The following is a 13,467-nucleotide window of genomic DNA, read 5'->3' as shown; positions in this document are numbered from 1 at the left end:
ACATTTAGCACACTAAATCACTGCCTTACAGCAGTACTTGTTGCTGCAGACCAGTGAATAATGAGTCTGAAAACAAACAGACAACACACATCATGTTTATCACCCAGTTTCATAGCCAGTTCTTATGAAGCATGGTTAGGTCACAAAAGTAAACAGGTAATTTGTGAAACGGTGTAATCCCTGCTGTGGGAATAAGTAAATTAAGTGTAGTAGTTCTTAAACCGACAAAAAGTTTATAAATGTCTTCTGGGGTTAGGAAGCAGTTGAGAAAGTACAGAACAGTCAAAATTATCTCTCTCCTCATAGGGAAACTTTCTGCCACTCCTATATTTGACTAACATATAGCCCCAAAAATCTTAAGGAAAAGACCCAAAAATGTGCCGAGTGTTTTACTGGAAAAAGAAACCAGAAGTCTTTGCTTACATTGTATTCATTCACCTATGAGAGTGAAACATGTTTCTAAAAAGGGAATGTTTTCCACCACTTGGAAGAAGAGAAGCTCTGGAAAAGAGGGTTGATGTCAAATATTGTCTACTCTGGATTCACCACCAGGGTTCTGGCAGGTGCCCTTACAGAAATAGTGCACATACTTGTGAACATTCAAACACCCCTGTTGAGAGATGGCATTTCCACAGACTTGTTTTGGTTTATTCAGAACCTGAAGTGTTTTAATGGAAAACAGAGAATATGCTCAATGCTATGGTGGCTAATCTTTTGGATAAAAACAAAGTGAGTTGCCAAAGCAGACTAAAAAGGAGAAAGGATGCTCAACTAAATCTGAAAATAAAAACCAAAATCAAACCAACCCAGAACACAAAACCCACCTAAAATATAAGTTCTGTGTGATGGAATTGAAGTACCTGGGAGCCGAGGAAGCACAGGCGAAGCTGGTGTTTTACTGGCACTGATGCCCAGCAGCCAGGGAGAGCTGCCAGGGTAACCAGTAAAGGTGAACCACTGTCTCCAGTCAGCTGCTCTGAGGTGCCACCCAATCCTGCTGTGCCAGATGTGCCCAGTGTGGTGCTTGAGTTAGTAAAGGGCTTGGGAAACTGTGAAAGACACAGCAGTCTTGAGGCATTTTAGCAAAAAATAAATCTGTCCTGAATATTTCTAAGGGAGGTTTTAGTACATACTTCTAACTGTCTGGTCGTAATTGGAGACCAATGGTTTATGTATCCCAGGCACTTGAGAAGACTGAATGTTGGCTTGCTCCAACAGTGAAACAGACTTTAGTCTTGGTCCAGGAGTATGAAGAGTTTTAGGTCTTTATTTATGGAAGGTCATTATTAGCTGAAATTGGCCGTAAAGAATTTATGCTTGCTATTAAAAGGGGCTGGTAAACATTTTGTCACAAGATTAAAGAGCATTGTTTTCAACCACATTGTCTAGACCATTTGACAAAAATGCAGGGAAGGCTGCAGCCCAGTTTATGTACATGTCAATCTTATAAAATAAACAAAAACAAACTAAAATATCTGTCTAGTTTCAGGCAAAATGTGAACTGCAGTTACCAGAGCTATGCTGAGTGTCAACAGAAAAACAAGTATAAGTATGAACAGTGGGCTGGGGCACCTTGTTCTTGGATACTCAGAGCAACCAAGGGCGAGAAGGGAGTTCTCAAGTCTATCTTTTGTCTTTAGGTACAGGATTATGTTCCATACACTTTTTACAGGAAAATATTTTAAAAGTACAAATGTCAGTCATCTAAGGATTGAAAACCCAAGAAGAATGTTGCAGGCTGTTGCAAACTAATGCTAATTATAATTATTACTCTCTGCTGGGTGTTGTCACATACACCAAAAATGCTGTGAAAGGCTTTCCTGAGGAAGTTACACTAATCATTTAGTTTGCTTGTTTACCTTACTTTTATTGGGTTAAAAAAAACCCTGAACAATACTGAAGAATTCTTCCGAGAATATTACTCTTTTTTGCCTCAGGCGTCTTCCTAGACTATCCTAGAAAGTACTACGGCTCGACAGGTGATCATGAACATCACATCTGATCTCACTAAAGGGAATATTCCTGAAATAGTTCTGTCTTACAGTAGATGCAGTTCACTGGGCTATTTAAAACTGTTTCGGTTTTGGTATGTACCTGCTAGATTCTAGCACTGCTCATCTAAAGGGACAATTAACGTGTTTTCAAAGCAATAAAGTGGAGTCAGATACTAGTCCTTGTTTAGAGTTGTTGCATTTCAGAATGGATCCAGTGGTGCCTGGGCTTTCCACTGGTGCCTGGGCTTTCCACTGGTAATTTCTATCCTAAAAGAAGTTGTGCTATTAGAAGCTGGTATCAGAGTGACCACTGACCTGTAAAGAGAGTAATAGCTATGAGGTGTTTAACCTCAGCTGAAACCAGGACAAAGATGAAGAGCTGGAGTACACCAAGGACTTCAAGTGTTTATTCCATGTGGTTGGGCACTGTGAGTCCACCTGGTACAACACTGAATGGGGCTCAGCGCGTGGCTCTTTGGAAGCAATATCAGCAGTATCCTCTTCCCAACGGAGCCCGTGCCTCAGACAGACAGGTGATACCCTTGTACAGGAGGAGGAATGGGTGCTGTATTGGATCTGTTTTGCATGGATATCCCATGCCGGTGGTAACTGTACCACATTGAGGCAACTGAGCCCCAAGAGATGGCAGCACAACAGGAACTATTACATTTTCTCCTTCCTAAAAATGATATTGTGAGCTGCAGATCAACACACCACAACATCTCAGGGACCCTACATTCCCAGTACCTTTTAGTTAGCACTACTGATGTCTTTACAATTACATATTGTGTTAATTTTCACTGTTAATTCTAGCTTGTGTTACGTTTGGCTAGGAAAGGAAAATATATGTAGGGCTGTGCTTTTGAGCTACTGGCCTGAGCCATCTGGAACAGGTTATTGCATCATTCATGTTATGAGATGGCAATTATAATTCAGACACTGAATAATCAGCTGATAATCTAAGGTAGTCTTTGAAAAATTATAGGGAACCCTCCCCAAACACCAGGAATTTGCAACTGAGATTCTTTCCTGGGAGGTGGAAGAAATGAGCCCTACTCTTTCTCAGGTGGAATTAGGGTTTGAGACCACATTTCCCGTGTGCTTGGTGTTTGGCAGTAGGATGAGATGTGTGTATGTCAAATCACTGCCTGTCATGTTATATCAGCATGTGACAATATCAAAAGCTTGCTTATTTGGCAGTCTTCAAGAACACTTAGATCAATCTCCACAGTCAGGCAAAAGCTCAACTTGTGAATCTCATGGAGCTTAGATGCTATCAAGACACAGTTGTTTCTGCAAGTGCTCAGCAGTTTTGCTCTGAGTGTTCTACCATTTTTGCTGGTAAAAATATTTGGTTCCATAAAATTTGGTAGGAGCAATATGAAACTTGGACATGTGAGGCCTTAAAGGGCCAGTTATTGACAGATTCCTTTAATGAATTTAAACCAGTCTGTGTGGCTGGGTAAAAGATGTCTAAGACCTGGCATGTAGAATGACTTTGGGCTCACAGACCTACCACCATACAGACTTGTGTGGTTCGACTCTTCTCACAGTCTGACAGTTGTTGAAGATGTTCAGAGTGGGGGAAATTTAAAAATGACAGGAACATCCAAGAAGGGTGTTTGACTGATGTGGTTCTGGAGAAATGTAAGAACAATATCAGAGTTTAAAAAGGAGATCAAATGTTGTAAAACTTAGAGGATGAGGACTTGTTTCTGTGAGGAAGATTTTCTGTTCAGGTGTGCTGAGTGTAATTAACTCTTCTTAAGTTCCCTGACCTATTTACAACTTTTTTCTTAGCATTTAAAATCTGTCAGATTATGTTCTCCAGTGCTGAGGGCTCCTGTTCATCCAATCCTGTGCTTTATCTGCAGGAGCATGGCTCAGTTCATATGTGCAGCTGTCTCATCCAAGGGGAGTAAAGTTATGCAACACTGTTTATGTCCCCCTTATGATTATATATTACACAATTTTCAAAATCCAAGTCTTAATTGGAGATATAGTTTCAACCCTAGCTACACACAAAGCAAACTTTGAAGAACATGATTATTTAACAGAGTCCCATTTTATACTGGGGACTGTTCCACACCTTCTCACAAAGACAAAGGAAATGTCAAGCTAATCTAAATGAAGTAATGGATTTTATAACACAGAGGGATATTTGAGACTACTGAAGTGAGAGCACTGCTAGAGAGGAAATTTAGCCACCATCATAAGCATAGATGCTGAAGGTGTCAGCACAGGGTGTTGAAAGATGCTTTGAATTGTCCACTTTTATAGGTATCGTGAACAAAAGGGGGTTTATGCCCTACAAATTCCTTCCTTTATGCAACTCTTCATACCAAAGGGAGTTGTGAGAAGGCTGTGGCTGCATCTCATTGTTTTGTGACTGATGGTAGTTACAGAAAGGTACTGCAGAAATTCCATTTAGCTGCAACATCAAATCCTTTTATTTTGGAAAAAAACAGTCACCATGCTGTAAATGAGCCCAGGTTGTGGTTTGGTACACTTCTTATACTCTGGTTTTTATCCACTTCAGCTGTCAGATGGAGACAGGCAAAATCAAAACATTTGTACAGTATTTCGTCTTAAAGGAGCCCCGTAGGTGGTGAGATTTGGATTCACCTCCTGTCTCTGGGGCTGGAGCACCTCTGCCAGTTGGCTGATTGGATCAGAACTCTGAGGCAATTATTTGGGAGCAGACTGGTGCTGCACTCATACAGTGATTCTGGCATGTGTGCAATGATTTTACCATGTGATTGTAGAAAAATTCAGTGGATTAGCAAGTGAAGTATCATCAGATGAAGCAAGCTCTTCATCCACACAGCTGGATGCACAGACCGTTTGCTTTCCTGTAAAGCTGTTTCTCATTGTGTCGGTAGATTTTCACTCTTCTAACATACAGTAAGCACTGCTACTCTTAGGTCTGTTAGCTCTCCAGGTTATTGAGTGTATTGAGAAACTCTGGTGGTATGGAGCAATGAGAATACTCACTGTTAACCATTTGCCACAATGAAAATTTCCCTGGTCTTTGCTTGCTATCCTCTCTTGCCTGTTTTCTGACCCATGGCAAAACTCCTTCCATGCCCAGCAGCTTCTTCAGAAGTCCCTTGTGCAAGTATTTGTTAGGCTTTTGGGAACTTTATTTAAAATAATTAAATTGGTTCTTGTTTGTCTGCAAATGTATAGACACTCTTTGAATAATTCTAGGTGAGTGTTTAATTTTTCATGCAGTGCAAGCGATGCAAGCAAGCCAGAGAGACAAACTGTCAGGAATGGCCCAAAGCCTCTGGTGCTGTCATTTTTGAAAGGTAATGTGGACAATTACAGCCAGTTAACAAGGTACAGAGCTCTTGAGCTTCCCATTGGCTCCAATACAACTTGTGGGGGCTCAGCACCCCTAAAGCAGCTCAGTCTGTGTATCTCAAGCTGGATGTCGATGCTTAGGGGCTAGTTTTATTAATATCTGTTATATCAACTGTACTTCTGTTTCTCAATCTGTTACACAGAGATGTATGATAATAATTTCAGGTTCCTTAGAAATAAAGGGTTTTCTCAAATGGGACACTCAACAGAAATTCAAAGTTAGTTGTTTAATGTCCATGTCTGTGTTTAATTTCAGTGTTCATCTTTGGATCTACTATAATCTTTGCTGCATCTGATTGCTTACCTTTCACATCTCATAAATGTTCTGCTTGACCTACTAAAGCTCTGCCTGTGGCAGAGTTGCAAAACACCTGAAAAAGTACTTTATTTCCTTCCTCTTCAGTCATAACTGGAGATCTGCAAGTTATGCTTTTCCTAAGAAATACTTCATATCATAAACTGCTCCCTTAAGCATGGGATCAGTTTAAAAAGGGCCAGTGTTTGCAGACAAGCCATTTGTTTTCCTTTGAATGTTTAATTTGTTTATTCCTGTTTTCAAATAATCCCCAAGCAATATAGTTCCTGTAGCTGTGATCATCGTGAATTTGAGTTATTCACCTCCCAGAGGGTCAGACCTTTCATCAGTATGCCATTGGCACAGAGCAGCGAGTGTTGCATATTCATTGTCCAGGACACCAGCTAGAGGGCCTCCAAAAAAGCCTGACTTTTTTTTTGTTCTCAGAGCAAGGAAAACAATCCCTTCCCTTCTCCAGTCCCTTGATAAGGGTTTCTGTCCAATAACGGTGCTCTCTGCTCTGAGGCACATTTAACTGTGAAGTTTGCAGCGGGAGAGGCTTTCCTTCAAGCTGTTAGTGTTTTATCCTGGCAGGCTCCTCGAGGTTGTTGTGAGGAGTCTAGCCAGTTGGTGAGCTTTGTAATCTAAACCAGCTGTCCCAGGCTGAGGCCCCCATTTGCATTGTTTAACATACTTAGAAAATGAAGTGTTCATTTTTAACATTCCTCCTCCAATTGGTTTAATGCTGAATTACAGAAGAGAACTAAGCAAAACCAGGTGCTTTCTCTGTATTCTCTCCAGTGTCTGAGGAGGTACAGACGGCTCCCGATCTTCTCCATTACTTGCCATTTCATTCTTTGGACTATAAATGACGGAGGAACTGAAGTGCTAGCAGAGGGTAATGTTTGGAAAACTTTCTAGTTATTCATCAGCACAGACTCTGGGTTTTTTCCACCTTTCCCCAACGGTTTTGGACATGCAAGGATTAAGAAGGTAAGTGGTATGCATGAAACTTCTTTACTTACTGACGGGAAACCTACTTGTGGAAAATAGCTGTGGCAGGGACACATTATGCCAATCCACTTGCTAAAGCCATTTGCAAAGAGACAGGATCTCAATGGTCAGAGGTGGGGAAAGACGATCTGCCTGTTATTAAAGCTGTGCTGTCTCTGACGAGTTCCTTCTTGATCTGTGCTTATACTCTGCGCATCTGCGGGAGTGCTGAACTGCAGCAGCAACGATCCCACTGGCTACAGTGATTGATTGAAGTTAATTAGTTACTATTGCAGAGGTTAATTACTAGTTTAAAATATTTTGCCTGCTGGGCAAGGTACTGTGACCAGCTGCATATAGTGTTGATAGGTTATGCTGCATGTCTGTTATTAATTCTTGAGGGGATTTTAGATCTAAAGTAAATTGAGATCTAAAGCAAATTGAGATCGTGGGTGCAGACAGAACATGTACGAGGCAGTAAGGTCACCCCCCCACCAAGAGGAAAGAATATATCATCTTGTAACAATGGAAACTAAAGACTGTCTAAAAACATTTGAGTTTTGTCTGACTGTTTTGTAGGGGATTTCATTATTGTGCACTGTCCTGCAGCAATGTGCAGCATTGCCCAGTTGCTGGGTATGTCAGCCTTCTGCTATAACCTGTTGTATTCCCTCCCAGTGCTGTTCTTGCTATAGGCAAAGAACAGTCTTTATAGCACACTTTAAAATCTCTTCAAAAAGGTTTGAGGAATCACTAAATTAAGTGCAAGCCTGGGATAAAATTGTAGTTTGAATGCTATACATCAGACTCTGAGGAAAACTCTGTGCAGAATTTGCCTTTCCTTGTCACTCAAAAGTTGCCAACAAGCACAATCTGTCTCCACAGCACTATGAACAACCATTTTAGGGTTTGTGTTTACTTTTCAGAGCTTGTCTCCATCTCCTCATTTAAAACAAATCTGTTCTAATGTGTCAGTCATTGTGTGTGGTTTTGTCTGATGCATTTGTAGGTCTTGCTCAGCAGCTCAGTTTGCACTGGAAATCAGAGACAGCTCTAAGAGAGAAAGCTGGCAGCTCACATGAGTAGCAGAAGTAAGGCTACCTCAAATATCTGCTGCTTCCTGTACTGGTTTTGTGGGAATGTATTGTATCCAATTGCCATTCAGAATTACAATCCAAGATAAGCAAGGTGTGGGTCTAGTGGTATTGGGAAGTTTTATATAAAGCAGCAGCAAAACACTGAAATCCACAGTACTTAGAAAAAAATAACTTCTGACTGTGCTTTCATGGTTTTCTATCTGTTAGTAAGTATTTGGAGGTGGGAGGTTACTTGACCATAACTTTTATGCTCCGGGTAAGGAGCTCCAAAAATAGCTGTAGGGCTCTGTCAGTGAAGGATCCTCTTCTTTCAGCTGCAGTGGAGAGAGACCCAGTAGGGACCACTAGATGTAAAGATGATACACCTAGGGAAGGCTCCATTGAAGATAACAGCTTCTAGTAGTGGGTGACCTGGCACAGTGTGTCTCCTCCCAGAGCAATTACTCAAGACTGAGTAAAGGTACAGAATCTGGCCCCAAGAAAATGGATTCATCTCAGATAGTCTCCTGGGGATGAAACGCGGTTTAGCGGTTGGAGCAACTGGCTTGGATTCAGGACCTCCTGCAGCCCTGCCAACATGTCACACTGTGAGCTTAGGCAGGGCCTTGCTCTGGTTTACCCATCTGTAAAACGTGCACAGTGTGCAAGAAAAGCTTTCATTTTTGCAAAAGAAAGGTGTCAGAGAGGGGCAAAACCTCTTTATTGAATATTGCACACTTGTTCATTTAACAGCTGCTGTTTGGGGTGTCATAAAAATTAGATTAGTCCATAGACATGTACAGTCTGGTTTCAATCCCAGTTGCATAAAACCATAGCACCATCAGAGTCACTGACTCTGAGACCTGAATCTGGCCCACAGTTGTATTACTCCTTCTCCAGAGGCCAAATTCATGTTAGCAAAACTGTGGAATACACTGAAGTGTCACTAGAAATTAATTTGTCCATGTATATTTAATTCTATGTAATGAGCCTGGATATCAGAAGATTTTCAGCCATTTTTTATGTACATTACAGGATACTGACTGCTTTCACACTGGCTGTCTGCCTTTCAAGCCTTGGAAAAGCACAGGTGAGAGGTGCACACAGAGATGTATGTACTGTTTTGTACTGAATTGCTATATGGCATGCAACTTAACTGGCTAGCAGGTGGTAGGAAGCTCTGTGGTCTGGGGTTTACATGAAAAGGAAGTTGTGTGGTCTAGGGGTTTAGAGGGGAGAACTTGGAGCCAGCAGGATTCTGGAGTTGAACATGGATTGAGCTTACTGACTCATCCTTGCCAGCTCAGCAAAATATCCCTGCAGAAACCTGGACCTCACCAAAAACCTGATTCTGCCTCTAAACTGAACACTTCTGGAACAGAAAATAAGAAAAACTATCCCATGAGACCAGAGACCACTCAGTTCTATTGTGAGAAACATCCACACTTGGAAAATTCATTCATATAAATACACATTTTCTGTGTACAGCAGGTTCATGTCTTAAGACCATTTAATTTTGGACTGTGATCCTGAATGACTGTATCCCAGTTTTCATTTTCACTTATGCCCAAACCCATTTATGTTCAAGAGGGGGGTTGGAAATAAAGCACTCCAGTTCTTGAAACAGCAGAATCATTAGTTCTTTGTGTGCTTGGGCTCCAAGTAACTTTAAATCAGGAAAAACTGTTCCTAAAGGCATGCTGTTTAGATTTCTAGTTGATAGTCCAGATATATTCAGTCTCCAGAGCTGTGTTTCTAAATGCCTTCACCAAAAGTCCCTGAAATGTAGTGGTTTTTCTTCTATTACATTGAAAATTTCCTGCACATGGCATGCTTATCGATATTTTTGTGAATATTGGATCTGTATGGGAAATGCTTTTCATGCCCCTGGAGAATTTTTGAGATATCTTTAAGGGTTTGTTTTTATAATTTAAAAAATATTGTTTACATTGTAATTTTTATAAAAACATCTTGTAACATAAATTGATTTTTGAAGTTGCTTTGAAAAAACAACTTGAAGTTGAAATTAAAGCAATGAGTTATTTCTGAAAATACTGAAACTGGTACTTTTGACAATACTGGAATCTTTTCTAGAATAAAGTTCTAGAAAGTTGTTGAAACCAGTTCTACGGTAGTTCAGTGTTTCTGAATCATCATTTATTGTCTGGAACAAAATAATTTTGTTAAAAACTATCTCAGCTTTTCTGGCTAACCTAGGTGTAGTGTATGTACCACACTCAAAAAGGGGAACAAAAGGTAGAGTACACACATTCTTTAAAACATGAGGGTGATTATACATTCTCCCATTAGAATATCTTGGTTTTCCACAACATGATACCAAAACGTCTTGGATTGCCAAAATAAATAAAGGCAGAATTTCTCCGTATTTGTCTGACACTTCTAGCAGTGGTTTTGTGCATTCATATGTGCAAGTGGCAGGTGCAGTCCAAACAGTGCCGTGTGTTTCACTTCATGTCCTGTCTCTAGGTCCTGCAATGACCCACTTCCACTGACTCACCCCTCTAACCCTTTGTCCCCCATCTACAACTTACTACTTTTCCAAACATCAACTAAGTACTTTATTCCTCCACTCATTTCTTCCATAAAGTCCAAGAATAAGTGTCTTTATCATTAAGCAACAACAAAAAAGGAAGAATCTTGAACACACTCCATCCCTCTACCCTCTGGTTGTTTCAGTGGTTCCTGTTTCCTGGATATTTCTTGTTTACACTCCTTAGTACAACCTATTTACTGGAAGATCCTGTGCTTGTGTCAATTGCTGAATAGCTGGAGGCCCATTCAAAATCTAGGAAGAGCAGGGAATAATTTTAACAGGCTTTGAAACCATCATCACCAGGACTTTCACCGGTTTAGAAATGCTGAGGTCACTGAGGAGGTGCTGAAGACTCAAGGCTGCAGCCCTAATAATGACCAGGACCACAGAATAGGAAGGGACAAGGCTTCCAGTAACAGTGAATGCCTAGAATGTCTTGTCTACAGATTTATCCTCTAAAAATTACAAGGTTTGGTAGAAAGGAAGAGCCTTATTTTTATTTGTTACATTTCAACTGTGGCTACAGATCAGTCAATGGCTAACGTGTCGTGTGCTGAATGGGCTGTCTGGGGAGCTTTAGAGCCTGTGAGAGACGTAGCAAGTACCTTTGAGATGAACCCCCCTGCTCTGGCAAAAACAAGACCCCAAACTAGAAGACTGCAATTCTGTGCTAACAACTCATAACACATTGCGCATTGGTGAGCCTTGGGCAGAGGAACAGCCTGACACTGCCACCACCTAAAGGTGCCACTCCTGGGCTAAGGGGCTGGAACACATGCTGAGGCCTCAGGTTCATGCTTTGCTGCCTGTCCTCTGGGGAAGGGACTTTATTTTGATGTACAGCATCATGCTGAACAATTGTACTAATTATAATAATCCAGATGAGCATTTGATTCTGCAAACCTCTCATTTCACAGTCACTGAGTGTCCTTTTTTCTCTCATTTTAGCAGCAATGCACTAATGGGTTTGACCTGGACCGTGCCTCTGGGCAATGCTTAGGTAGGACTTTCATTAAATCAATACATTTAAATTTGGGTTCAGAAATTCTGAATTTATTGAGTTAACATTGTGCTGCTCTTACTATGTTTTAGTTGAAAAGTTCTTACTGTGTGACAAATATGTGTGTTTGTATACATGTACATACAACAAATATGTGTATATATAAATATGTGTGTGTGTGTCTTTACATATCACTGATCTTTGACATTGTTGAGATACTAACAGGCTGTCAGGGCTACTCAAACAACAGTGATGCATTCTGATAAAGAGCTCAGTCTAGTTGCCAAAGGACGAGGATACTCTCCTTCTCTTTCTCCTTCAAAGTCAGGATTTATTGTCTTTGGTGCCTGTCTCCACCTGCAGGCTCAGAGAAGTCTTCCATTCTCAGCACTGAAACCAAGTAAACTGAGTTGAGGTAGTGTAAGGAAATCTGCTCTTTGCCCAATAGCATCTTTTTATCAATGGCGTTCAGTCTCCTGGCCAGCATCTTCTACATGCAATAAAGTCATTCAAACAGAAAGGGAAAAACCTGCAGCAGATTGTTTGCCCTGCCATAGCCTACTGCTTCTGTGGCCCAAGAACCAGGGGAATGCTCAGTTTGGCTAAACCAGTTGTATCTTTCTAAATTTAATTCAGCAACATTCTCAGCCAAAGCAAGAAAGAGGCCTGAACTTTGTCCCCAGATCTGAACATCCCTAACTTTTTCTGTGGGAGGGAAGTCGAGACTTCTAAAGCAGCATCCAAATTTCACAGCTGGGCAGACAAACCACCAGTTTCTGAAATCCTGATCTGCATGTTGTGGTTTGGACAGACTCTCTAGCAGGAAGAGGCAGTAGCATGCTGCAGCCATGTGTAAATCAGTGTTCAAACCAAACTTCTATGGAATAGCAAAGCAGTCCTTGTCCTCTCCCTTTATCCTCTAATAGTGAAATAAAACAAGTAGATCACAGGATATGTTGAATATATGGGATGCTTCCTGTTTTAGTACAATCTAACTTCAAAGTGAGGCTCCACAAAGAAGGATTAGCCTTTTTGATGGAGAATATAAATTTTTTTTGCACCGTTTTGCAAAAAACACGTTAACTATTTTTTTAACGGGTCCCATTAAGGAGCAATCACTCTTTTAACTTTTGCAATTTCGTTCCAGATATTGATGAATGTCGGACTATTCCTGAGGCCTGCAGAGGAGACATGGTGTGTGTCAACCAGAATGGTGGCTATTTATGTGTCCCCCGAACAAACCCAGTGTATCGATCACCGTATCTGAGTCCTTATTCCAATGTTTATCCACCGCCCCCAGCACCAGGCCCTGTTCCTAACTACCCTACAGTTACAAGACCTCTGATTTGCCGATTTGGTTTCCAGTTGGATGAAAACAATCAGTGTGCTGGTAAGTAGTAGAAATCTTCCTTCTATATTTTCATTTATATTAAAGCTTGTCTGCCATTGCAGAAACAATTGTCTTGCAGTTGTCCTTCAGTTATTGCAGCAGTCAAGCCCAGCATTTTGAAGTACAATTTTTTTTTTAGGATATGAGCTGTATATTTCATATCAGCATTATTCAGTGCAAACTAAGATATGATTCAATCCTATTATTTAATCAGGAAAGCCACTTTCATGAAAGAAGTAATGGTTTTATGAAATAAACAACCACCTGATGGCAGGTGATTTGTCAGTACATCAAAAGCATGCCTTTTATGCTTATGATTCTGCCCATGAGAGAGAAAGTGGCCTTTCATTTGAAGTGTTAGGTGGGGCCTGGGGAAACTTGGCTGTATGCGAGCTGGTCTTTGACAAGAAAAAAAAGCCCAAACCAGAGATTTTTTTCTCTTTCAACAGAGATTTTTGCCTCTTTAGACTAAGAAACAGCACTTACTTCAAAACTGCTGCAGAAAAACACAAGAGCTAAAACTAACTTGTCTTTTGGGCTTATTCTGCCCTATTGTCTGAAATTTCTGGCAGGGCTTGGTCACAGATGATGTACTTTGTTTGTTTCCCTACTGAAGAGACCACAAGAGCTTCCCCCACAGGACCACAGGAGCTCTGAAAGTCTAGAGTTAAATTCAGCTATACTGGGACACATTTTGAATCACTGTCCTTTCCAAAGTGGGAAAAATGTATTTTCTAACCAGCACTCATAGTAATCCTGACTGGAAAAATTAAAAATAAAATTTAAAAAAAAAAAAGAA

General features: G+C 40.7%; 1 protein-coding gene across 2 annotated transcripts in view; it reads left to right on the top strand.

The window, feature by feature from the left end:
• The first annotated feature begins 6,177 nt into the window (after positions 1-6,177).
• Positions 6,178-13,467, top strand: part of FBLN5 (fibulin 5) — a 50,739-nt gene continuing 43,449 nt past the window's right edge. The window contains exons 1-4 of one of the 2 annotated variants that reach the window (XM_017729016.1): positions 6,178-6,648; positions 8,760-8,814; positions 11,230-11,278; positions 12,426-12,668. In XM_017729016.1, the coding sequence (XP_017584505.1) occupies positions 6,557-6,648; positions 8,760-8,814; positions 11,230-11,278; positions 12,426-12,668 (439 nt within the window). In that variant the 5' untranslated portion in view covers positions 6,178-6,556. Of the gene's footprint in view, positions 6,649-8,759; positions 8,815-11,226; positions 11,279-12,425; positions 12,669-13,467 lie in introns of both variants that reach the window. The other variant, XM_008629708.2, reaches the window with a different exon arrangement.

The sequence above is a fragment of the Corvus brachyrhynchos genome, unplaced genomic scaffold, assembly GCF_000691975.1.
Source record: "Corvus brachyrhynchos isolate BGI_N302 unplaced genomic scaffold, ASM69197v1 scaffold1, whole genome shotgun sequence".
NCBI classification, from domain to species: domain Eukaryota; kingdom Metazoa; phylum Chordata; class Aves; order Passeriformes; family Corvidae; genus Corvus; species Corvus brachyrhynchos.
The sequence above is the reverse complement of the archived record's forward strand: the minus strand, read 5'-3'. Positions and strand labels throughout refer to the sequence as shown.